We start from the raw sequence: 26,848 nt of genomic DNA, 5'->3' as shown, positions 1-26,848 counted from the left end.
ACTGTATTTACATAAAAAAATAAGTACAATGTACTTATTGTGTTCATATTGTATTGTAAAACACTTTTTCTGCTATTGAGGTGGGATAGGGGTAAGGTTAGGGAGAGGGCCGGAGGTATGGGTAAGTTTAAGGTTGGGTTAAGGTGTAAAGTATTGGTCATCAGTGTAATTATAAATGTAATTACAGAAATTAAATACAGATGTAATTATGTGTAGTTTTATATATATATATATATATATATATATATATATATATAAGTACAATGTAAAAACATGTATGTACACAATAAGTACATTGTACTAAATCATTAATTAAAATGTAAGTACATAGTAGTTAAGGCCACTTAATATAAAGTAGGTCCCTGCATTGTAAGTCAAACTAGGAAAACTAGGTCAAGGCAGGTAAAACAGAAACGCAGGGAAATCTAAACCAAAACAGAAAATAAATGTGACAATATGATACAATAATAATAAAATACTAAAAAAGCTGCAGTAAATCTCCTTTTAAAAAGGTTTATTCTGATTCAGCCTGAATATGTCTCTCTTTGAGGCAACTATTTCAAACCTTCTTATTTTATTACTCTGATGGTGTCTGAAGAAATCTCCTCTTTGATGTGCAGAAACATTATATTTTATAGTCAATGGGCCTCTGCATGTGCTGCGTTTTCACTCATGTCTGTGGAAACAATTTTTCCCCCCTCCATTCATCAATCACAAGATACAAGCTCGCTCTAAACTATTCATTTAAAGAAACAGAGCGAAATGCATGGGGAAAAAATATGTGGTTGAGTAATGGGCATGCCTGAGCTGTCTGTCATTCTTAGCAGTACCTGTTTGACTCCACTCGTTTGAAAGATTCATGATTTCTATATCCTTCAGCTTACTGGAAATTGGAAAATGTAACACCAGCACATAAGGGATTTTTTTTAATGTCCAAAGTGTCAGTGTTTTATAGAGCTGCCGGCTGCACCCGTCACTGTAGGGGGTCCAGGGTTTTACTGAAGCATTGTGTGAAACAAAGCCTGGGGAGACGGGCGGAATATGTAAAGATCAAAGTTCTGACTTCACTCTACCTTTTAAGGGGAAACGTGGCAGAGTGTGTGAATGGTGGAGACATTTGTACATTGTAACTTCAGGCTGAATTGTTGCATATTGACTAGAAAGTTTGGTGAATAGTCAGAAATATTGTAATTTTATTGATAATAATTATTAATTATTAACGTATTTCACAATGTTACTTTTTTGCTGTATTTTACATCAAATAAAAGCAGGCTTGGTAGGAAGAAGAGAATTAACATATATAGGATGAAACTAGGATCTTTTTTTTTTTTACTTTGCTACTTTTATTCTTTGCTATTATAACTTTCTAAATATCAAAGACTTATTAAACATGTTCATCATGTCTCATGGCAACAGATCTTTTGTGTTGGGGCCAAAATGTAAAATTAGTAGTCAAAGTTTGATCTTTAAAGAACCAGACCGGTTTAACTTCTCACTTCTTATAATAACTTCACAGATAATTTTCTTTCTGATTCACTCTGCCATGGAATTTGTCTTATCATAAAATTATCAAAACTAAAAATGGACTTGAAGTACTTCTTCTTCATAGAATGAGAATAATTATCTGAGGTGTTTTCAGTTCCTTAAAGCTCAGATGAAGTGCATAGAACAAGAACTTGAGACAAGTGACTTCCATTCCAAATGTCAGCCATTATGCCAGAGTTGATTGTATTTGGGCTTTTGATGGTTACTAAGACTTTATTTGAATCTGATCCATCCATTTACCTCAAATCAAGTCTCCGGCTTTAAATATAACTTATCTGTAGGGTCAAAGAATATGTTCCATGTTCATCCAGGACACTATTTGTGTAATCCAAGTGGCCACAGTCACGTATTGTGTGTGGAGGTGATTGTGTTTACGGCTCAGCTGGGGCTTTTTGTTTATTTAACTGACATGCAGGTTGGTGCTGAGAAATACCAGCATAATCACTTTAAGCAGGATAAATCAAATATTCCAGATTAAATGAAAAACAAACACAACAGTGCCTCTTTGTAATGTGAGATAACAAGGTAGATTTGACGAGATGTAATAAAGATGACTGTGAAAAAAGCTCGTTTAAGTGGGCGTGATTAGATTTATTTGCCCATTTGCATGAAGATGGTCACCGTTTGCAAGCAATGATGACTCATGGGTTCGTAGCGGGGAACACAAAAATACCCAGATGAAATAATTTCAGTCCAATTTATGCGATTGCGCTCTATCTAATTTGTTTTCTTCAGCTTCTTCAGAAGTGTTTACCTTATCATTTATGCCTGCACTAGCATGCTAACATACCGATGAAAATCATGATTTCAGACTTGATTTGAGGTAAACTGAGTGCTGATTTATGACCCAGACTTAAACGGTGGAAGAGATGCTGACAAGATGATTTTTGAGTGTTATACAGATGTCAGTGACAGAATGGTAAACCGTGCTTTACGGTTTCATGAATTTCTGTGTTTATAAAGTGTTGTTGTTTTTCTCAGCAGCCCATGAGCAAAATGTACATGAAACCCTAGCTAGATTTTAGTGATTAATATCACACTCTGTCAAAGAACTGACTCAGGTCAGCCATACTGAACTGAAATGTATGAATGTGTAATTTTATGCATCTTGATAAAGTTTCAATGAATCTACGAGGGATTCTGTTGCCGTTCTAGTAAATCAGCCGTCCCAGGTTGGAGGAAAATGGGGATTGTGCCAGAATATGGGCTCGCTGTGGGGGGTGTTTGTTACAGAATCAACCTGCTCACATCCAATTAGTTTTATTTATGTCCAATTATGTTAATTGCTGCTCCATGTGGCAAAAATCTTTGCTTTTTAAATAGAATTATGCATAACACATCCTTTGTTGAACCAATGGCACCTGCTGCAAAGATATTGCAATAAAACATAACCAAAGTGCCAGAAGCATTTTACAGGAAATCATTTATAATTTAGCTGGCCTATTGTATTAATAATTTCATTCAATACCCCTTGCTAGGTTTTCTTTTCAAACAGCCAGTCAGAAAATGATATTAACGGCCATTTCAGGTAGAGTTCACCTCAAAATAAAAATGTATTATTTATCATCATGTCATTCATGTGACCTACTTTCCGAACATAGAACATATTTTGAAGGATGTTTTGAACTTATGTTCTTTAGACACAGTAATAATATTATTAATAATAATGAAATAAAGCTGAAATTTCATTATTCATTATTTTCATTTATTTTATCACTGAAATAAAGCCACTTTAAATTCTACCAAACACAATAAAAACTAATTAGAAAGGCTTTTTTTTTTTACATTAATTTGTTTGTTCGTTCATTCATTGATTAATTATTTCCGTCATTCATTCATTCATTCTTACATTCATTCTTTTTCTACAGTGGTAATCTGTTTTAACTAATGGAAATAGTAATGTAAAATATAGTAATGTAATAGTAATGTAAAATATTTAACTTATTCCCTTTAAAACAGTTGGTTGCTAGCTGAAAAGTGCAAAATTGAAGTGTTTTTCTGGATGAAGTAGGAAATATATGTATATATATGTATATATATAGAAGATATATTTATCTTCTCAGAATATGTTTAGCTGACCGGTTTGCATTTTTTTCCTTCTCTCTCTTTCTCTGTGCATCATATGCATGGTGGAAGATCGAGATCACATTTAGGTCAGCGTGTCATTTGTACTTGTTTAAACGCAGGTTTGGATGAAAGCCCTGCGATTCTTGAAAAGCCCTCGTGTGACATTTATAATATCTCAAGTGAGTGACTTGGATTAACCTGGATCCAGATCGCACTCTATGTGTCAGCCACTGCTCCCTTTTGATTATGAGCATGAAATATGGAAAGAGGAAGTGTGTGAAAGAGACAGAAGGATAAAAGAATGAGAATGGTACTGAAGATGCAACTACAAACAGAATGTAACCAAAGGAAATCAGATTTGTGTGTGAGAGAGTGAATAAAAGAGAATACGTCAGATCAAATGCTTTCTTATCACTGTAGCATATAAATATTTGGAATATAAAGAAAATGCAATGTTTTTTTCTTCCTTTTTTAAAGTTTTTTTTTTTTTTTCTGATTTACTGTACTGTATGGTGATAAAGGATTATGGCAAAAAATTCTTTGTCCTGCTTGATCCATGAGGTCGCTTGCTAATCTTTTATTATATGAACTGTTAATAATCCTTATTTACTATTAATTACCATTAAATACTATTAAGTTTTAGTTTTTTTTTCTTTACCTTTTTATATTTTTTATAATTTTATATTTTAACTTTTATAATAATAATAATAATAATAATAAATGTTTATGCAAATTCAGTTTCTGCAATTTTCAATAAAGAAAAAGGGGGCTTTGTACCCTACTCTCTCTCTCTCTCATTCTCATCACTACACTAGCTTGCTCTATTCTTATTTTGTTTTATTTGTTTTCTTTTTATTCTTCATATAATTTTTTAAAACTTGCTACGTGTGCTTTTAGGGTAACTGAGACTTGTTATAGCACTATCATTGTTCTTTTGATGATTTGGATTGCTTCTATTTTCCTCCTATGCAAGTTGCTTTGGATAAAAGTATCTGCAAAATGACTAAATGTAAATGTTATGTTGTATGTATTCTGATATTGTGGGCTGTAGTGTCTTATGTCACTCAGAGCTGTATAGCTATAATCTTATGAGTTCATATTATCACTCTAGGAAACACAGAGGATCTTTAAAGCGAGAAAGAGAGGGAGTAAGAGATGCTGATTTTATTTTGCTAATTTAAGTTCACCAGAACCCTCTGCAGGAGTGGAGAAGTAATGAGCCCTAAACACTGGCTCTTCCTGATTTTATTTGATTTTATGCTATTTATTTCTCGCTCTCACCGGGGCGCTATAGCGCGGCAAGTGCTTGCGGCTACGCTAAATTACCAAATTGCCATTCTGAAACAGCACAAACAGGGTATTAGCAATCAGGAGCCATTGCCACGCTGTCACCACTCGAGCACTTGAAAGGTGCAGAGTACGGACTTCTGCTCGTGATTTGCACTGCATGTGGCCTGACTTTGGTAAAAGGCCTCGTTTTAAATATTTAAAGGGCCTGAAGGAGAATAAATAAAACTTTGAATAAATATAGATCTATAGTCACAGACAGTACAATTAGTGTGACCCACAAATCCAACTCTTGAAAAACTTGAGTAAATAATATTGTAATGACTTTATATTTAGACACATTGGTTAAAATTTAAGTATGTAGGATATGCTTAATCTCCATACTAGTAACGGAAGCTTTAGTCCTCATTTGTCTGTCCTCTTTATCAAAGACCTGAACTGCCTACAGATCTGACATCACTTTTAATGTTAAGAGTTAACATGAAAGTTAAAATGTACCATTTCTACATCACTATAGCACCACCATATGGATTGGCAAAAACTGTTTTTTGCCCAAACACTCTCTTCATCTCCTACTGGTTGGCCAAATAGATAGCCCTGCCCCCAAACCTAAGTCATTGGTGGAGCAATTGACCGCACAACTCATGGTTAACATGTTTCTCAGGAATTAACCTAAAAGATTTTAGTTTCATTTTAGAATTATTATTATACTATTTATTAATATTTTGAATGTTTTAATTTTATATTTTCATATTTTATTTAAATTGTTCAGTTTTATTTGCTTTCAGCATTTATTTATGTATTTATCTATTTATCTATTTATTTATTTATTTATTCATAGGGTTCATTGTTTTTTGTGTTGAATGTTTGTTTGTTTGTTCCGTCATTTATTTATTAATTTTTCATCCTTTTTTATATATTTCATTTTATTTTATTTTCTATATGTACAGGGTTCCATATTATAAGCCTTTTAACTTTAATTACTGTTTTTAATATTTTTAGTTTTAGTTTTAAACCCATCGATATTCTAATAAGCATAAGGAATATACAGGACACAAAAATGATCTCTCTCAGATTGTGTGTAATGCATCTAAGATCATTTTTCTACGTTGTCACAATGCAGTGAGGAATTGCCTTCTTTGTGAACTATGCACGTTATACTGATATATATAATTTGGTTAAAATGTGGTATCTTAGGACACAGCAGTCACATCTGAAATGTCCCTTAAATGCCTTAAAATGCTTTATTTTTATGCGGCTCATTAGGTTTTGGAACACAGGTTATATTTTGCACGGAATAATCAACCTTTCACTTCCATTATCTCAGTCGGCTTCACCTTAAATATTAAAGTCACCTCAAAACTGTTCTCACATTAGCAAAAATTTCTGCAAATGGTAGTACGAACTGAGTTAACTTATCAGTGGGCCAAGACAGATGCCTGTAATTCCCCCACAAATAGCGTAATATTGAACTTCCTCTGAGCAACATGTTCTGGAACATCATCTGAGGAATGAGTTCCATTCTGTAGTCCATAATACTGACTAATTTCTTCAGAAAAAAAGAGTTTAGGACTCACAACTGAGTCAATAAATCATCCACACACAAACTAGCCCAACCGTGACATCCTTCATTGTTTTTAGTGTATGTATTTCGCCATCTTGATCTCAGCTTTTTTCCAGCATAAATAATGCAGGTGTGTTGAATTATTCACTGATGTCCAGAATTCTCAAAATGGCATACTGGGATTTTGTTACCTTTACGGCTTTTTTGTCACCCTCTCTCTTTCCTTTCCTTTCTATTTCTCCTCCTACACATCCAGACTTGTGTAGTGCATCCCTGGAGCATGCTGCTCAGTCGCTGTCACTCAAAACTTTGCCACGATTCCAACCAAGACCTGAAAAAGTTCAAACATTCAACCAACGATGAGTTTAACCCTCTGGGGCTCAAAACTGAATGACGCGTGGAAGGCCCTCAGCAAATCTCCACATGGAGGGCCACTTCTTGAATTCATAGCCACTTCTTTTCTTTTTGATGACAATTTGTGTTTGTATTTTTTACAGACTTTTCTGGAACTAAACCAAATCTTTATTTTGTATCATTATGAATGTGTACTAGCAATCGGATGTCATTAGGAAATGATGGTGTTTCCCTTCCTGTAGCTCAACTGGTAGAGAATGACAATAGAAATGACAAGATCAGGGGTTCAATTCCCAAGAGAAGCAAGAACGCTTTGGATTGGCTTTGAAAAAAAGATGTGTCTGCCAAATGCGTCAATGTAAATTTCACATAAAATTGTATATAAGTACAAGTTCCTCCCCTGAGCCTATCTTTCAGTGGGAAATAGATGAGATGAGATTGTACAAATTCAAATGAGCTAGCCACCAGTTTGCCAAAATGAAAAATAGTTATGAATTGCAATGAGAGTGTGTTGGTTCAAGACATTTAAATAATGGTTTCAGATCACACTGCGTGGGTAAAACAGTTTGTTTACACCACAAGGCAGATCAGACATTTAAATAAATCTGATTCCTGTGACCAGATCTTGGAGGGAATATAAGTTTATTTTTTCAACTATCTTTCTTTTTTTTTCTTCTAGTTTTTGGTAGGCAAGTAGAACCAATGGATGTATTTATGCCTTCAGAGCACTAACAAATGATTCATAGTTCACTCTGAGGTGAATATCACGATACCATTTTGGATTCTGCTGAGAGGGCGAAGCTGAAAGATTTAAGTTTCCTTTCCTTTTGATTTCTTTCCTCTTAGAATTTTTACACAAACTTGGGTACAAGTCTCATCGTTTGCCCATCTTTTGAATAAGCCAATCGAATTTGTGCACACTTCCCTCTTGATTGCAACAATTATTAGAAAGACCCCTAACCCCACCTGAGTTTGACTGTCTGTAAAACTCATAGCAACACGTCAAATGTATAGAAATACACCTTGTTGCCAGTTGCTTTGTCATTTGGCCCTTGTTTTCAGAGGAAAGTGTAATTTGAAACATTTATGATCCATTTTCAGCTTCAGTCTATAGTATTGCGTCTTGTTATTTTGTTGTATACAATAATTGAGCATTGTAAGCACTCAGCTTTAATGGTATATAAATGGATAGCTTTGTTTGAGTGGATGCTTCTGGTGCACAAACATGTCAGAAGATGGGTAGAATTAGGACGGTTTGTTTGTTCAGTCATTCTGCGGCCACGGACAGCTTGTTGTGTCTGGCTAATTGGGAGTCTGTAGAAGAAAGCTCTTCGGTCTGATCAATAGCCGTTCACCGAGCAATAGCATAACAGAGGATTGTGGCTCTACTCGTCTGAGACAGACCGACACGGATTGCAAAAAAACAATCCAACTCTTTTCTTGTGCTCATGACTGTCAATCTTAGTTTTACAAAAGCAGGATTTCCATGAATACTGTACACTTGGTGTACCATAAATATTAAAGAAAAGCAATGCACCAATCCTATTTTTCTCGCATTCTTCAAATCATTCAGCAGTGTGGTAATTTTGACATCATCTTTTTTTATTTTTTTTTATTAATTGTTTTAAGAAATATTTCAATTACAATGTAATATCATACATGTAGCCTGACGTCCCAAATTGATTAACCTTTAGCAAATTAAAAGGAGTTTTGAACCCTATTTCGTACCATACTTGTGGAAAGTGCTGTGCTATATATAGATGCTGACAGAGAGTGAGACGTGTAACAGGAATTTGTAAATCTGCTTTTCTGCAACAACCTTTTAGGTGGTGAGCTGTGTATGCTGGAGTAACTGACGTATTTACCTGTGCAGCTGAATATTATCGCCTGTGTATTGTGAATCGCTGTAGTCCATAATGGATGGTATTTGAAAATGGAAAGCGCTCTTGACTGGGTTTCTATTTTAAAGTGGCTCATTGTTGTGAATCTGACAGATACGAATGAGTTTTCCACAACAGGAGGATTAGTATGCATAGTTTACACCCTCTTGAACCTGGCCTGTTCTAATTCAATGTTTTCTCCTCCTGTCCTTCTCTTCCTCTCCCTCTGAACCTGTCTGTCCTTCCCTGTCTTCCTTTCTTCCTTCCTTCCTTCCTACCCTCCATCCTCTCCATCCTTCCCCTCCCCATCATGCTATTCGATTCCAGTGGCGGCTACGAAAAACAAAGTGAGAGGTGAGTTGGATCCTCCATTTTCCCTGCTGCTTGATAAATGGGGAGACACCATTCCCAATAAGCTGAGCTGAGATAGCTGCCTTATCATTCCTGTGAGCCAGGCAGGCAGTACCACCACCCTGTTCCTTTCCACACGGCCATTATTTTTGCTATTTACTTGCCCTCTCTGTACTGCCCCTGCTTTACCTCCTCTGCCATCACTTCTTCTCTGTCATCTTTTTCAGCTAAGAGGAAAGCTGCTGAACTTCAGTGCTGCCCAGAGCTTAGCCGCATGAAGTCACTTGTAGCATGGCTAACCTTAGTGTGAAATAGCTCTTAAACATAATGACCATTTGTTTATATCACTCTGCTTGTCTGTTTTTATTTCAGACAGACTGTCAATCTGTGTATTTTCAGTCACTCTCTCTCTCAGAAGGCGGCGATAAATTGCCTCTGAAGTGAGTCACTGAATTATTCAGTCACAACACTGATTCATTTATATTTGCGAGTCATTGAATCATTCATTTAACACATTCATTCAAAAATGTCGAATCATTCATTCCATTGAGTCCACTGTCTGACTAAAAATATTTCCCTGATGTATCTGATAATGACTCCAAACATACTTCTTGTTTCTTTTTAATATTTTATTTATTAAGTATATTACATTTTTCATGTTTAAAAGCACAACTAATAATTGTAGCATTCATAATTATAGTAACTTCATATTATAGAAGTAGCTTGTGTCAAATAAAACAGTCCAGAAAATTATTCAGTGAAGAAACCAACAACAATGTGGCAATTTCAAAGATGGACCTCCAAACCCATGTTCGCATTGTGTCAAAGTACAAGGCATTTTTATCTTCGATGTTTACTGTTTGCGGAGTAATAAACTAACTCTATGGTTTATGGCTGCATTTGTTTTGGCTTTATTGTGACAGTGTGTCCTTCAGGCCACAGCTGTAGAATTTCACGGTTGTTGTTTGCCACGTAGTTATAGATTACATTTAAAAGATACTTCCACTAAGTGGTTCAGTGAGAAGCAGTGAAATATTTACAAGGAGAAGTTCACAGAGGTTATGTGTGACTTGGTATGCCATAGGAAAGTGAGATTTCTTTGATAAACCACAAATACTTGCACACAAAAACACACAGTCAATCATTTCAAACAAATATATACAATTTTAAGAAGTTATGAGCAGCTGATGCATTATTCACTGTTGCATTCGAAGTATGCATTGTCAAAAACAGATTTAACAGTGAAAAAGCCGTGGGGACAAAAAAAAGGAGGTACACCCGTGTTTTGTAATCCAACATAACTATCCATATGTCTGTATGTCTTAATTTCTAAATTACATACAATGTAAAGGTTTTGGCTTTGTTTTCATATTGACATGCCTTCACAGGATTGGTTGATTAATTGGCCAAAATACTTTTATAGAAATACAGAATGTTCGATAGATTTTATTGTGGATAACTCTTGACTCTTTGACTCTTTCTGGAAAAATAAATAAATAAAAAAGTAAACAATTACACTATAATACAGTTTCGAAGGTGGTGAGTTGTGAAAATTACATGATCTAAGATTTCATACGGTGCATGCCATTGTAAAGACTAAGTCTATCCAGTGCTGTCCCATGACAAATTCATACGTATTTTACAATGTGTCTAATTCATAGGACCTCACTTGTACAATTTTGTATGATTTGTCTAGACCCCACTGACAGGTATTTTCATTGGCACGTTTAAGGGTAAGTTATTCGTATGTTCCCCAATTCATTCAAATTGGGGAACTCATAAATTATGCACGATTTAGCAAAAAAACGTACGAATTCTTATTTAGCCAAATTAGCCACCTCATAAAATATGTACGAATTGTCATGAGATTGGATTGGTCTATCCTTCACAGACTCATTTTCATCCCTGTTAAATTCAATATGGCATCAAACCTGACTAAGGTCTATAAGAAATCCCGGACATTTTAGGCAATTTAGAAATCCCAGCAAAGGACACATCTGGGAAAAAGAGGACGTATTGTCCCCCTGTTTGAGAACATATTTGCCATGTTTAGTTACTTGCTCTCCCAACACTGTGCAAAAACGAAAATCTTGCCTGTGCAATAGATCTGAATGTGACATTTGTTAGCTCTCCCAAAGGTCTGCCTCATTTTTTGAGGAAGAAAAACTATCACTGCAAATATTTGGAGTCAGGTAGATGAAATGAAGCCTCTGTGTACAGAATGAGTGAGACGCTATCAGGGACTGACTCCTCTAAACCACCTGCTCTCCTCATGAATAATGCACAAGACTACACACACTCACCTCAGATGGCAATTTTACCTGTGTACCATCTGCCTACAGGGGCACGGCATGGTATCGGCGTGTGTGTTCGCGCTCGGCGAGTAACAGAGTTGTTTTTGTCAACGGCACTTTCATAGGAACTGTTCCCTTTTGTCGCAGTAAATTACGGCATTAAAAAGAGAGGACTTGCTACAATTAAGAAACTGTGATTGGGATGTTTGTTTACAATGGCAGGAGCAGCTGCACACTGGTCTAATTGTACAAATGGAAGTGGAACCGCTGAGACCAGTTCATTTGTTGTTTGCTAATTGATTAGATTTCTCTAAATCAGAAATTGCTGAGCGTCTTCAAAATGTTCATCCTCTGTGTCTGGTGTGGGGCGGTGTCCATGTTTTCTGTGTTTAATCGCTTTGATTCACACAATGTGCACAGCTAGCTCATTAGACTCTCTGCAATTAGTGCTATGACTGGTTAAATGTGATGTGTGTAATTTAATAAGTTAAATGCTTTATCTGTTCCCAGCTTAATATGCAAAAACAACTATAACAAAGCTATTTGTAGAATGATTTACTAAAAATTTTGAACACTGTCTCTGTGGTAAGCCATCCCAATTTAGCAACATCTTCTATCTGGACTTTCTGTTTGGCTGACCCACTGCAGATGGGGGTAGTTTTGGGAAAAATAAAGACAACATGGAATTAATATTTTGTTAATGCATGTTCTTGGTATATTGTAAGCACAATATTATTTGATAATTTGTATGTTGGATTATGAAAAGACATTTATAATAGTACAAAAGATTTATGTTTTGAACATAAAAAAGTATCAGGATTGAGCAGCACATCTTAGTATTTAACCAGGATTACAATACATTTTTCATGAGCAGCAAATCAGCATATTATAATGATTTGTGAAGGATCATGTGACCTTTACTGACCTTTACGATTGTTGCTTGTCATATACAATGTGACTCCTGGCAGACTGTGTGATATGATCCTTCATGTATTGCTATGCATCTAGTTGTTGATTGGTTCTTTATTAGATGGCAGCCTCAGGACTGTGACCTACAATTTTCCCAGAAATCCACAGGAGTCCAAGATTAGATCAAGGCAATTAATGGTCTGTAGGTGAGCACGACACACTAAGCAGTCCAAGACTGGCCTCGGTAAAAAAATATTTTACTGTCCCCAAAATTTGTTTTAGACTGTGGCATTCGCACAGAGTTCTTTTAGATTTAGCAAACAGAAGGCCATAATCATGACAAGGACATGCACAAAACTTCCCAAAATGTAAAAACCAACAGACACAAGGGCATTTTTGAGAGCAGTAATCTGGTTTAACACTGCCAGGGTGTATTGAAATCAGTTGGGCTGTACTATTCACTTCTAATCGGTGTCTTTCATCCTCTTCTGCTTAGTGTCCCAAAGCTCTAATTAACTCCTCAAACATTATTCTCAGCCCTAGGGAAAGACTGTGAGTGCTGAATGAAAAGAATATCAAAGATTAACACCTCCATTTTCACTAGTGCCCCTTACTGATTCCCATTGGGACGCCCACCACCGTGGATGTAACCTCCGCGAATTAATCTTACCTTGACTCACAAGAGTGTAGCTGTAACCACAGAAGTCTCCTAAAAGTGCGTTTCAGGCATTTCCAAACACCGAAGAATTGAGCTATTGCTGTTTTGTCACTGTAAAACACTGTCAGCACATCTTTAAAATGAACAGAATTTTGTGTTTTGGTTAACTGGTCTGGGATTGTGTTGTCAGCACCTGGCAATGCTAGCCAAATTGGCACCTATTCATGCACTTCATACCTGGCACACTTCATCCTGGGAACATACACTTGGCATCATACCCGAATAGATGTCCTTTTTTTGGACTGGTTCTGCCTGGTAAACCCCAAACCTGAAATAGTCTGTTTGATTTGGTCTGGCGAACGATGAAGTAGAATCCAAGAGAGATTGTAGACTTAAATTTAACCAAACTTTCAGGCATTGACAGAATTAGTCCACACATATGTAAGGATTTGTAGCATTCATTTTGTGTCATATCAAACCAGAGGTTATGCCAGAGCAATTCACCCTGTTAAGTACTTTCTCCATCAACAACAGTCCATATTTAACTGATTCCGCCTTTTAAATCATACCAAGTAACTGACCAAGAATCTTACCACAGTTTCATTGTTGACCGAACCCTTGAATCTGATTGGACAGTTGTGACCCTGGACCACAAAACCAGTCATATGGGTCAATTTTTGGAAATTGTGATTTTTAAATTAGAAATTATTTTACATATATCATCTGAAAGACGAATGAATAATCTTTACACTGATGCATGATTTGTTAGGATAGGACATTGTTTGGTCGAGATATAAACACTTGAAAATCTGGAATCTGAGGGTGCAAAAAAAAATTTATACTGAGAAAATCTCCTTTAAATTTGTCTAAATGAAGTTCTTATTAATGCATATTACGGATCAATTTTTAAAATTATGATTATTATTATTATATTTTTTATGGTATTTACATTTTGTTATTATTATATAAAAGCTTTGATATATTTACAGTAATATATATATATATATATATATATATATATAATTTTGACCCAAACTATGTATTGTTGGCTGTAAATATACCCATGCAACATACAGTATGACAGGTTTTGTGGTCCAATGTTAAATGTTTGAAAGAGCAAAAAGTCTCCCAATGGCTGATCTGTGCTGAAAAATATGGGCCGCTTGTCTTCTGTCAGCATGGTCAAGGCTAAAAGTCAAGGGCATGACTACGTCCAGGCTGGCCTCAGCGTCTCAGCGAGCTAGAGCATACTTGCTAAAGGTCATCTTGTTACAGTTCTCTGCTGAAAGGTTACGGAGATACATTCGATTGAAGAGGCAAGACAGATCACTCATGCAGCTGATTCATGTTTTGCGTCATCTCAAATCTTGTGAGAGCCTCTAAACATTAGCAGATTGAGGGTGAGAACAAGCTGTGAAATATCAGTTTTGTGGCTTAAATTACATTTTATAATATGTCTGTTAGAAGTGAGAAGCGAGCTGTTGTCTATTGTTTTAATAGATGTAGGCTTTACTTGTAAAGTCTTTAAGTTTAAAGAAGTAAAAAAGACAAGACGTCATTTAAGTGAACTATTCCTTTAAGATTTCACACAATTAGTATGTTAATTGATATTAAAATAAGGAAAATCTTGGAAATTAGTCATATGTCAGTTCCTTTATGTCACATGAGACTTTTTCTCTGTTTTCACCTCTCAGTGGGAGAGTTATTGAGGACGTTTAGGAGAGGCTGGAGCTAATTTTATATTTTGTGCGTTGAGTTTAGAGACAGTGAGGGACGTCCATATGGGAAGGAGAAACAGAGGGGAAGGGGAGAACGAGAGGCATACATACACACAGAGAGAGAGAGAGAGAGCTCAAACAGCATTAGATAGGCCTGATCCCAGGAGAGATCTGTTTCACTCAAACGCCTCTGACCAGAGAGAAGGGCTGACCTCACCGCTCTATTAAGTCGTGTGTTGATCAAATCATCGCAGCACACAAAGTGTCCCAAGAGCTGGATCACGTATCAGAAACAACAAGATACAGTAGATGCAAAAACTGCCCTCTCTGAATAAGCTTTAAGTTCTCCCACAGAAAAATGAATACAGAGACCATTTATTATTTCAGTTTCAACATCAATTGGCTCAATAAAAATGTTTATTAATTTACCTCACTATTGTATATTACATTCAATGTCAGTTGATGTTTTAACCCATTACTTTAAACTCTACTTCTGCAATGTGATGTATTGAGTAAAACATAATAGTAAAAGTACAGTAAGATCAGGAATGTGCATTACAAAATTAATGGATTTATGTACATTTAAAATGAACGTGTTTAAAATCTTTATTATGTATCTTCAAAATAATGCAAAGAGGTCAAATAATCCTAAAATGATCAGATAAATCCATAACTCTACTTAATAATAAGTGAATTGTTTATATTAGTTCATTGTATAATATGTGTAGTTCAACAATGTGAACGGGGGAAATGAAAAAGTAAGATGTATTTTTTATTTTTTATTATATGTCTGCTTTATTTTTTAGTTTGTGACCTTGCAAAAACGTAGTGTATGAATTTCAATATAGCATTGCGCATTATGCAAGAAACGGTTTTATTTTCCATCCGTTTATTAATATTTCTTCAAATTCGTGCTACCTCAGAGTTGAACCTTTGAACTGTTCTTCAGCTTAGCAAATTTTCTCCATTTTGAAGCCTTTTTTTCCCCCCTGTATGTTTTAAAGTATTACTGTATGTTTTTAGCATTGTGGGTAGTTTCAGGTGTCTCTCAGCAGTTGTTTGTTATTCATAAGCACTCTTAGCTGGAAATATGCAGAAAAATAGGCATTTCTGAATAGCTGGAAGCACATCTCGAAAATACACTTTGCATTAATGGTAAAACCTGTCCAAAACTTAACATAATTCAAGTGCAGAGCGAGTAGGACGGGCTCTTTTGAACAACAGCATGAATCGTCCCTGGAGGACCTGTCAAAGGCCTTTCATTTTAGTTCCTCCTGAAACTGCGGTACACAATTTATTACATTACTATTTATTTAATTGATTATTTATTTACTGTCCAGATTTCCCAAAGATGCTACTGACATATATACTCAAAATTATCCTTCCCAGACTCCCAATAAGCTTCTTTCCGTTCTTTGTTTCTGAATGGTGTCAAGTCAGTGATCCTCTTCTGCATTCACACAGTTTGGGCCCTCCTGGGATTTCTTAAGTTGACACATTTTGTTAATCTTAATTGTTTGCTATCAAACATATGCGTAAAAATAGAACCAGATTTGCACCTACAGTTTTGGAGCAGTTTCCCATGACTGATTTCCCATGGATCTTGACCCTTTCTCCTGATTATAGGGAGAAGAGTGATGAGGGATGGGGATGAGAAAATGAGGCAGGAGAAGATCAAGGAAGCAGAGAGAGAACTAGAGACAGGGGCTGGCAGGCCATGCTTCATGCAAAACACAGATGAATAATGTATCCTGCCTACCTGGAGTAATACAGATCCATTTCTCTGTCTCTTTCTCCCTCCGCCTGTAATGCTGTGGTCTGTAGGAGACGTTAATCAGGTAGTAAATGACCTGCTCTACTGTCTCATATGACCCCTGAGCCAGAGAAGCGAACAATAGGGTCATGTTATGGCTGGTTAGCATGCCATACCTATACTATTAAAACTCAGAAAATGGTTCAGATGATATAGTTAGCCATTCAAAATCCATGTGCATTATGACCTGGTAGAAAAAATAAACTTTATTTTTGAGTCTTGCAAATAACATCTGCTCAAAAGTTTCAGCAATGACATTTAATTTTGATTTAAATATGTGCTAAAAAATTAAAAATTTCGGGGGGAAAAATGTGCTTAGACACTCATATTCTCAGTGTTTTCAAAATTAAAGTCTCAAAGAGACATTCCATATATATATATATATATATATATATATATATATAAACAGTAGCCATCAAGACAATCCATATTAGTCAACCAGAAATTAAAATATTGGAGTTCCATTTTATTAAACTCTCAAAATGCAAAACGTCCTTATCAATTAAAGGGAATTTAAGGTTAATTTACAGAATCCAGATGTCACACTGACACAGAACTAAAAACTGGACTGAACTCTGCCCCTGCATGAACGTGCCAAACCGTAGCAAAATTAACCATATCTAATGTTTTCAAATTTTATCATACGTTATCTGCAAGTTTGTGGCAAATAAATCTTTTTGAGTTGCATCATTAGCATAACAGTGCTAAGCTACAGCACAATAGCACTATATTTTCTGCTTATAATAAAAGACTGTGGAATATGCAACTGTTTTTGTCTCACTAAAACAAGCGAGGAAATTAAATAAATCCCAAATCGACGCCTCCTCAGTGTTTGTGTGTGTGTATGTAATATGACCGCCAGAGGCTCGGAAAAGAAATAAGCACCACAGCTGGCCGACGTGCTCTTCTGTCAGGAAGCCTGTGGAGAGGCCCTTAGCAGCTCTGTCTCTCTGTCTCTCTCACTCACTCCTTCTTGTCCTCCTGGTTCTCTTATGAAAGCTACATCATATCTGGACAGGCTCTCAAATCAGTCTAATTGTGACACGCTGCAATTAGCAGTGAACAGAAAAAAGATGCTAAATTTGCAGAGTCGAATTGAACCAGACACCCGTCGATCTCTATTTCTCTCATTAGCCACCAATCTGCGCTCGCCGTGTCCAAATCTTGCACTAAATCACATGTTCCGCATTTTTATCCATGACTTCTGTGAGTGTTTGGTTGCTATTTTCATAATTCTCTCTTTGAGTTCAAATGAGTTCACAGTCAAAACTTGCCTGGTTAGGACACAGCGTTTCTCTTCCATCACGTCTTCGTCCTTCTCCTTTGCCTATTACATCACATTTGAACAGTTTTCATCTCTCCTGATGTCCCATCGTCTGGCAGCGGTGGCGCTGGAGATTTTGACCTCTGATCTGTGAGAGTCATCACTTCCTCACTTTAAATAAATACAGATTATTCATCTATCACGTCCTCTCCAGGGTTGTCTTTATATGTGTATGTGTGTGTGTGTGTGTGTGTGTGTGTACAGTTTTTCATTAGCTCCCTCGGCCCTCCCTGCACAAGGTGATCTGTTATTGCCTGTCTAACCCTGGGGTGCCGTGATGGATGTCAGTTTGTGAATTATTTCTCACTGAGCTAAACCTTTATTCAGTCTTCTGCTCAGATCGCAGTAAGCAAGGGCTCACGAGTGACCCTTATCTGTTTTTTGTAGGTGCTTAGGGGACGTCCTTTTTTGTTTCTGTTTTCAATAGTGTAACGATGTATAAAGCACTAGTGACACAGAAGTCACTTTAAAACCAAAAGGTTCCAGTTGCTAAACATGGCAAACATTTAAAGGGATAGTTCACCTAAAAATAAAAATTATGTCATTAATTACTACACCATCATGTTGTTTCAAATTTAAGATTTTTTTGTTGCAATTCAAGAGCTTTTTGACCCTACATAGACAGCAAGGCAACTGACACGTTCAAGGCACATAAAGGTAGTGAGGACATTGTTAAAATACTCCATGTCATACCAGTGATTCAACAGTAATTATATGAAGCTATGAGTGATGGTACTTTTGTTAAAGCATGTCGAAGAGTGACACATCTTTTGTTTTCTTTGCGAACAAATGTATTCTCATAGCTTTGTTGAACCGCGATGTCACATGGACTAATTTAACAATGTCCTCACTACCTTTCTGGGCCTTGAGCGTGTCACTTGCATTGCTGTTTGTGCAGGGTCAGAAAGCTCTCGGATTTCATCAACTATATCTTATGGGTCTGGAAACGACATAAGGGTGAGTAATTAATTTATGGAATTTTCATTTTTGCGTGAACTATCCCTTTAATGAGTTTGTATTAATGTATAATTTTATTGTTTGTTTACCTTTAAAAAGGGCATTAGGGTGCCATGATTTTTGGATTTATTTTAATATTAATGAACATTATTATTATTATCATTATTGTAATATTATATAATAGGAATATTTATAATTATATTATTTAGATAAATCTTTGAAAAAATTTGACTTTTAATTTGACTTTTAAGAGAAACTGGAAAATTTAATGTAACAAATTGACTAAGGGAGGCAAAAACAATGAGGCATCCACTGTACCTTAACAGCGCTGTGCTGACTTTGCAGGCGAAAACAAAAACTTTCATTTTATTCTGATGAGTCCTCAATTCCTTTAACACATCCGGGTAGAACTCCTGCCACAAAAGCTGCATATTGTCATCTGGTTGGGTTTTAAAACAGACCTAAATCTTTATCCACAGATCTTATGTTTCTGAAGGCACTGAGTTTAGCCGTTGCCTGTTCTCCTCGTGTGTTTCTGACTCAGTTATGATTTAGTGTTGAATGATGTCAGTACATTCTTCACCTTCTGTACTTTTCACCCACGTTTAGATGTAAATAGCTCTCTTCTACTTTGTCTTTCTGGAGCAACTCTTCCATGAAGCAAACCACATGATCTGGGCTTCAGCAAAGCGTGTTATAGCCAGAGGTTGCGTTACAAATAGTCATTATCTGTCACTTTGACTGACTGGGTTGTAATTTTCCATCATGCTCTATTTTTAACTGTCAGTAAAACATTGTAATGCTTGGTGTTTTGTTTTGTTTTTTTCTGACGTGGCATTAATATTACAAGAACTTTTACTTTTGCCAGGTGCTGCTGTGCTTTGGCTTTTTTTTTTTTGTCGTTTTCTTCTTTCTCTCTGTTGATAGATTCATGTAGAGTGTTCATGCTAAAGGTTGAACACTCCATATGTTGCTGTGGTTGTGCCTGTCTCTCACACACTTTCTGTCTGTCTCTTCCAGGAGCCCAAGGCCAGTTCCCTATCGTCCAGAACATGACTGTGACAGAAGGAGGAATAGCCAACTTGACCTGCCGTGTGGAACAAAATGACAACACCTCCCTCCAGTGGTCAAACCCTGCACAACAGACGCTCTTCTTTGGGGACAAGAAAGGTGAGTGATGGCTACTAAAGTCATGTCATGTGTGTTATTAGCTGAATGAGATTTTAATAGAGGAACTTTAAGGGATTGGGCTTTTTTGCTACTGCTTAGATAGGTTGTGGTGACAGATACAGCTACAGTAGTATACAAACTGTGTGAATTATTTTCCAAAACCTAGTGAACTCATCATAGGTGTAAATCATCATAGGTGCACAAAGTCTGTTTGAAAGTGCTTTCATGTCAGGAACAAACCTGTAATGCCTTAAAAATGCATTTAACTTAATTATGCTACTTATGATGCCTAATACATTTTTTTAAGGCAAAAGATGGTTGACAGTTTCAGTGAAAAACAAAATCCAAGATGGCAGATAAGCTGAGTGGGGACAAAAGTAAAAGTCAGTCAGAGTATAAATTTCAACATGGATGAAATGTATTTAAAGAAATGGTTAAAAAATGCTCTTTTGTTGGTTTGATTGCTTCTATTGTCCTCATTTGTAAGTCACGTTGGATAAAAGCATCTGCTAAATGAGTGAATGCACTGTAATGTATTGGAAAATCTCGAAATTTAATGAAAAAACCAAAGCCAAGATGGTGGATGAGCTGAGGAAAAGCAATAAATCCAACATGGTTGACAGGCTCAGTAAAAATGTAAATCTACAATGGTAGATAAGCTCAGTAATAATAAAAAAAAAAAAGGTAAATAATACATCTAATTAATTGAAGATGGCGGACAAGCTGAAAAAAAAAGAAAACAGTTATATCTTTGTGAGATGATTGTTTAATGTTTATTTTTTATTTTTTTTGAAAGGGCCTTGAATACTTATGATTATTACAGGATTTAAATATAATTCTTACTCTTTCTCTTACTTCTATCTCATTCCAGAACTGGTAGCCCAGCTAATAATGAATGTTCGCACAGTTTACACTAAATCTATCTAAAGGTTAGGTAAATGTCAAGATAAAACATGCTCAAAGTAATATTTATAGAACATTCTAATAAAATGTACATTTAATATGCATTCTCATTTCATTCTTATCATTGAAAGAAAACATTCTCAGAAGAATATTCTCTAGACATTCTTATGAAGTCATTGAAATGTGCTGAATGTTAACATACTTGGAATATTACAAATAAACATACTACTTTCACTGTTTTCAGAGCTTAAATTTGTTAGCTGGGAGAGTCTTGTAGGTGGTAGGCACGGAGGAAGCTCACTAGGTTTTGGAAGAAAGAATCTTTTTTATGTACTGAGATTTACAGCTGGATCTCATTGCCTGAGATAAAGAGTGGAATACATCATCTGGTTTTTCTTCCATGCCGAGCTGGATGTTGTAAAATGGCTTTGTGTTCACCTGTTGTATGATTTGTTGGCTGTAAATTTCTGTAGAGAATCAATATTGGTCCGGGCAGAGCTTTATAAGACACACTTTTACCCGTAAACACCCTTAATCAAGAGCAGACGCAAAATCAACAACCAGACGATCTCCCAGACTCCCACACACACACACAATCAGGAGAGCGCACACACACACACATACACCAGAAAGTGGGACAGCGGCTTGATTAATGTTGTGGAATACTAACAGATTACATTTGATAAATGAGGTATGGGAGGTGAGCCATTTAAAGGACTCTCCACTGCAGCCTTAAAGATATCTACTGTTCCCAGATCAGATCAATACGGGGCAGGAACGTTATCACAGGCTCAGCAAATGCCCCGTTCATTATGTCAGCAGAGCTTTTCACGTGGAAGTAATCATGGGACGTATTCGATACACCCGGCGGATTGGATTTTATAATGATATTGTAGCTCTCCATATCTGCGAATTCCCCAGGTCGTTTGTATGGAGATAATAAATGTCCTTTGATTTATAAAAGATCCATGTGTCAAAGATAGCTTAGTGTGTCCTGGCTCACACAGACTCAGACGTGAATGCGGTGATCAAAAAAATACATGGAAGTAGAATAACAATTAAGTGTGAGTGGCTGATTTATGCGTTCAGGTGATGACTGTGCTCAGAGGCAGCTGACTTACATAGAGCCAACCTGTCAGAAACATGAAATCCCAATGAGTGATTTAGAATGTTCTCTCCCGTTTAGAAACATTTATTTTTGACTTGTTAGTTCTTTGTCTTGAGCAATTTCATCACCCAGAGAGGAAAATTCTGTCATCATTTAATCTGCCTCATGTCTGTCTTTCTTCTGTGGAAGGCAAACTGATTTGTTTGACGTCTTCAGAAGTTTCCGGCGACAAGTAGTTTTACATACGCGATGAAAGTGCAAATTCTGTGCAACTTGACATAATCACAATCAAAATAAGCTCAAGATCTGTGTTTTCAGTGTCGCAGAGATTGTTTAACATTTGAAAATTCAAACAGCCATAAAAATGTATATTCTAATGTTAGGGTTGTAAATAATATTGAATAATATTAATTATATATATAATGTAATATAATATGATATTTTTATTAAAAAACAAAAATTCGTAAACACTTGATTAGTTGACAGTCAGATAGTCATATGTCCTTTTTTGTAGTAATAGGAGTAGTAGTAGTAGTAATATAAAATAATATTTTAAATTTTTAATCATTAGCATTAGTATTATAAAACACTAGCTTGTTTTATTTACACTCAAATATTACAATAGTCATTTTTAATGTTTTATATTTTTAATTAGTGGTAGTATTAAAATAGTGATAGTAATAATAATTAAAAATGTAAAAAAAAAAAAAAATCAAATTTTTCACTAAAATCTCAGCTACATTCTTCTTCAAATCTTACAGCCATAATCACGTCCAATCAGAACATACTTTGTGTTTATGTATCTATGTGGAGCAGGATTTTACCCAGTAAGATTTCCCAGGGGGCGGGGCATTTGAAGCGACTGATTTCAATAGAATCTAAATTTGTGACTTTTTACATTTTTTCAGTTAGCTCATCAGTAGTTTTTTCTGTTTTTGTTCATACCAAAAAATGTACATCAGTATGCTGTAATAATACACAATGGAAGTAAACAGGACCATCATTCCATAGCGTTTAGAACCAAACAAGTAAAGCACATATTTTTGTTAAAACACACATGAATTATTGTAATTATCTGAGCCGTAAAATAGTCTGTTTTCTACACATCTGTATACTTTCATTAGCTGTCGTAATACCACACTCATCATTAACGCTAGAATATTTAGTGTCTCAGATGATGGCAGTGTATTCGTCAGCTCTGTAATTTAACTCCTCACCTAGGCCCAGTGCTCATCCACACCTGCCTGTTATTCAGCATCAGTCTATAGTTCATTTGTGCAGATATGGTCTCATGCTGTGCCAACACAGCGTTTCCCACAATTACATCTTCCTGAAGCTGGTTCTGTAGGAGGAACTGTGATTGGCCGTGCGGCACCTGCGAGCACGTCCATGTGTGTTTTTATGCATGCTGGAGAGGAGGGTTGTTTGGATGTGCTGTGCTGTGCTGACTGCAGTCATGTGTATAGACCAAGTTGCTCAACCGCAAGACAGTGCTTCTCATGCCAGAGCGATGGCTTAATTATTAACACTACGAGCCTCAGATCTGACTGAAAACTTTCACATTTGGGAAGCAGGGTAATAAGAAACACATCAGTAGTGGAGAAGAGGAAGCGATAACGGGGAGTTGTGAAATCCGCCTGCTAGGGATGGCGTCTGATTTGATTTAGAGCTTGGTGCAATCTAGCTGAACCAGGAGGAAATGTCTCTAGTTTGTGCCAGGAGCTGGTTGAATAGTTTATCCTTGCAAGCTGTCAGTCTATCTGATCTCAGTCCTGACAGAAAACATCAATCACTCAGTTACTCATAAAATTTAATTGTCTACACCATATAGATCAAACTACAGAGTCTGCTGTGTTTCAGTTTTGGCTCTACTCAGTGAAGAGAGAGAAAGAAAAAAATTCTTAGTTCTAGAAACAAAATGCCTGTTTATACCAAGATGAATGTTCGGGGCAAAAGTTTGATAAATATTTTAATTTGAATGGATGATGGTCAGTGTATATGTTCACATACGGCAATGAAAAAGGAATGTTTTTAAGAGTTTGGGGGGTGGGGATCATACTCTGATTTTATCATATATATATATATATATATATATATATATATATATATATATATATATATATATATATATATATAATCAAATATATACACACAAAAAAAAAGAAAAAAAAAATCAAAGTAACACATTGAATCAAACACGAAATTATGAGGTACAGAAACTGAAATAATATTACCATCTTGCCAAATTTTGCTCAAAAACATATAACATATATAAAAACATTAGTTTAAAAATTTTTGTAATCTCCATATCCATTCTATTATATAATAATATAAAGCATTCCAGTTTTAACTAGGAGTAAAAAATAAAAAAAAAATGTTTTGTTTTGTTTCGTGTGAGGTTAGGATGAGTTTTTTCTAAATGAGCAGTTATTTGATTGCTGTACTTGTCATATTTTTTGTACCACGTTTAGAGGTTTGTATGATGATTTAAAGCTGCAGTAGGTAACTTTTTTAAAAATGTATTTTTTACACATTTGTTAAACCTTTCATTATGTCCTGACAGTAGAATATGAGACAGATAAGCTGTGAAAAAAATCAAGCTCCTCTGGCTCCTCCCAGTGGTCCTATTGCCATTTGCAGAAATTTGCCGCTCCCGGTAAGAAACAACCAATCAGAGCTGCGGTCCGTAACTTTTTTTGTGCTCAAAATTTACAAAATGTAAATAATAAGCGAGTACACCATGAATTAATTTTCCAAACCATGTTTTTAGCCTGTCCTGAATCACTAGGGTACACCTATAATAAGTGTTTATATTCAGACTATTTTAGATTGCTTCGGGGATACCGCGGCGGAGTAACCCAGTACCTTTGTGATTCTTCACAGACATAAACAGAGAGAAGTAGCTCCGGCTACAATGTTCTTCCGCAAGACGCAAGCAGTTCTGTTTATTAACCGCTAGAGCGCCAAAAGTTACCTACTGCAGCTTTAAGGCTTTCATGAGTGTTTTTTTTTTTTTTTTTACTTTTGAGTGTTTATGTGATTTTATGTGAGGCAGTGTTGTGGCATTTGTTTTTGCCTAAGACAGCAACCACTTTTATCTTCATGCAGATTATTATAGAAAACATGATTGCAGCACATAAGATTGAGCAATATAAAACAGTGTAAACAAACTGAACAATTTGCACAGAGTTCGTTTTAGTTGACACAGTGTAAGATGTCTTTTAAACCTTCACATAAATTACCTTCACAAAATAGGTAATTGCTACAGTGATGGCAATTTGTAATGCACAGTTTAGTGGCAGTTTTTGAGATTTGTTATAGATAGATAGATGCCTTTCTCATATCAGCTGGTGACGGTGTGTGAAGTGTGTGTGTGGAAAAAATGCTCCATTTTGCTGCTCTTTACAGGTTTTGGATAGTTCTGCAGCCTCAAGGAAAGTGAAAATGAGGGAAGGGAGATAGGGAGATTTCAGACATTTTTTGCTTGGCCAAAGGGGGTTTGTGGAAAATATTTACAGCTGCTACTTTTTTCATCATTCTGCCACTGAAGGCCCACAGAGTCCATGCACAGGTGCAGATGTGTGTCCTCAACAAATGGTGCTCAGGCTAATCACTGCGGTCCCTCAATTACTCGTTTGTTCTGCACATGTGAGGTTGTGTGCTGTCCCACACCGCTCTCGGACTCGGAAGTGATGGTAGAGGACAGGGTGCCCTTGAGAAAGGATGTAATTACTAGAGTAAAGAGTGTGTGTGGCAGTAGACCACGGGCCTTCGATACTGTGCCGCTGATTTTTGCCACATTCTCAAACAGAGAGACACAACAGAGAGAAAATGAGCAGGATAATTCCTCTCGGCATCTACAGGTGCTCCATTATTCTCCCACTGCCAGTTCACATTGTTATTCCTTCCATCTCTTCTTTCTGTGTCTGCTCCGTTTTTAATTGCTTTGCATGTGTGTGTGGCTCTTAATGGCAAATCTTGTTTGTAACCGAGTGCTAGATGTGAAATGAGAGTTGTTTGAGAGTTGTTTGGTACAGGACAGCTGGTCTTACTGGAAAAACCAGGACATACCTTTTTAAGGTGCTTTATCAGGCCTAACTGTATTTTGTTAACCAGCTTAGCCAAACACCCATTAGCTTAGCCAAAGACAAAGAGAACGTCTACCAGGTTAAATATTAACTAATCTTTTACAAAACATGACTATACGTTCGCAAATGATTAATAAGTGATTTGTTATAATTGATATGATTTTTGTAACTGCTTTGTAGATGTCTTTACGGTCACTTTTAATCAGTTTAATACCCACTTAGCATAAATAAAGTATTAATTTCCTTAAAAAATAACTAAGTAACTAACTAACCAATTCACTAAATAAATGACACACAAATCAAATTGATACAATTTGTATCTTGAGCGTTTTTTTTTTGCGGTTTATTTATTATTTTTTTAGCTTTTACTCAACAAGTTTAATTCCACAATGGATTTCTCCAAGTAAAAGCTTCAGAGTCATTTGTTGTTAGCATTAGTCTAACTAGCGTAGCATTATTGGCTTCAGGCTGTTGCTGTTCTGTTTCTGTCGCATGTAACATTACACAGCCTAATCTCAATACAACATTTATCAGTTGCTTTTTCTCTGGCTGCCTGTCTTCTCTTCCCGTCTTCTCGTTTCTTTTCTTCTGTCTTCTTGTTTCTTTTCTCCCTCTCCCTTTCTATACCATTCTCTTTTATCCATCTTTCGGTCCTATGAATAAAATTAGCTTCTCTCGCTACAGAATATCTATGTGTTCATTCCACAGCGAAAGACCCGAAGAGAGCGGGAGCAGGAAAGTGTGATGGAGAACAAGCGTGTCATCTTTCTATTCATTTATCTATCTGGCCCTTCCTGGCCTTGTCGGGCGTTAACTCTGTGTGTAATGGTGCGTCATCAGCCAAATCCCTCTCCATTT

The 26,848-nt window shown here is 36.1% G+C and overlaps 1 protein-coding gene across 3 annotated transcripts in view; it reads left to right on the top strand.

Annotated features, from left to right (window-relative positions):
* LOC127966768 (cell adhesion molecule 2) overlaps positions 1-26,848 on the top strand; it is a 456,176-nt gene that overhangs the window by 365,904 nt on the left and 63,424 nt on the right. For 2 of the 3 annotated variants that reach the window (XM_052567996.1, XM_052567998.1), the window contains exons 3-4: positions 9,025-9,051; positions 19,742-19,891. In XM_052567996.1, coding sequence (XP_052423956.1) covers positions 9,025-9,051; positions 19,742-19,891 — 177 coding nt within the window. The remainder of the gene's footprint in view (positions 1-9,024; positions 9,052-19,741; positions 19,892-26,848) is intronic. The other variant, XM_052567997.1, reaches the window with a different exon arrangement.

Source organism: Carassius gibelio, chromosome B10, assembly GCF_023724105.1.
Source record: "Carassius gibelio isolate Cgi1373 ecotype wild population from Czech Republic chromosome B10, carGib1.2-hapl.c, whole genome shotgun sequence".
In the NCBI taxonomy this organism is placed as follows: Eukaryota; Metazoa; Chordata; class Actinopteri; order Cypriniformes; family Cyprinidae; genus Carassius; species Carassius gibelio.
This window is presented reverse-complemented; position numbering and strand designations above follow the sequence as displayed.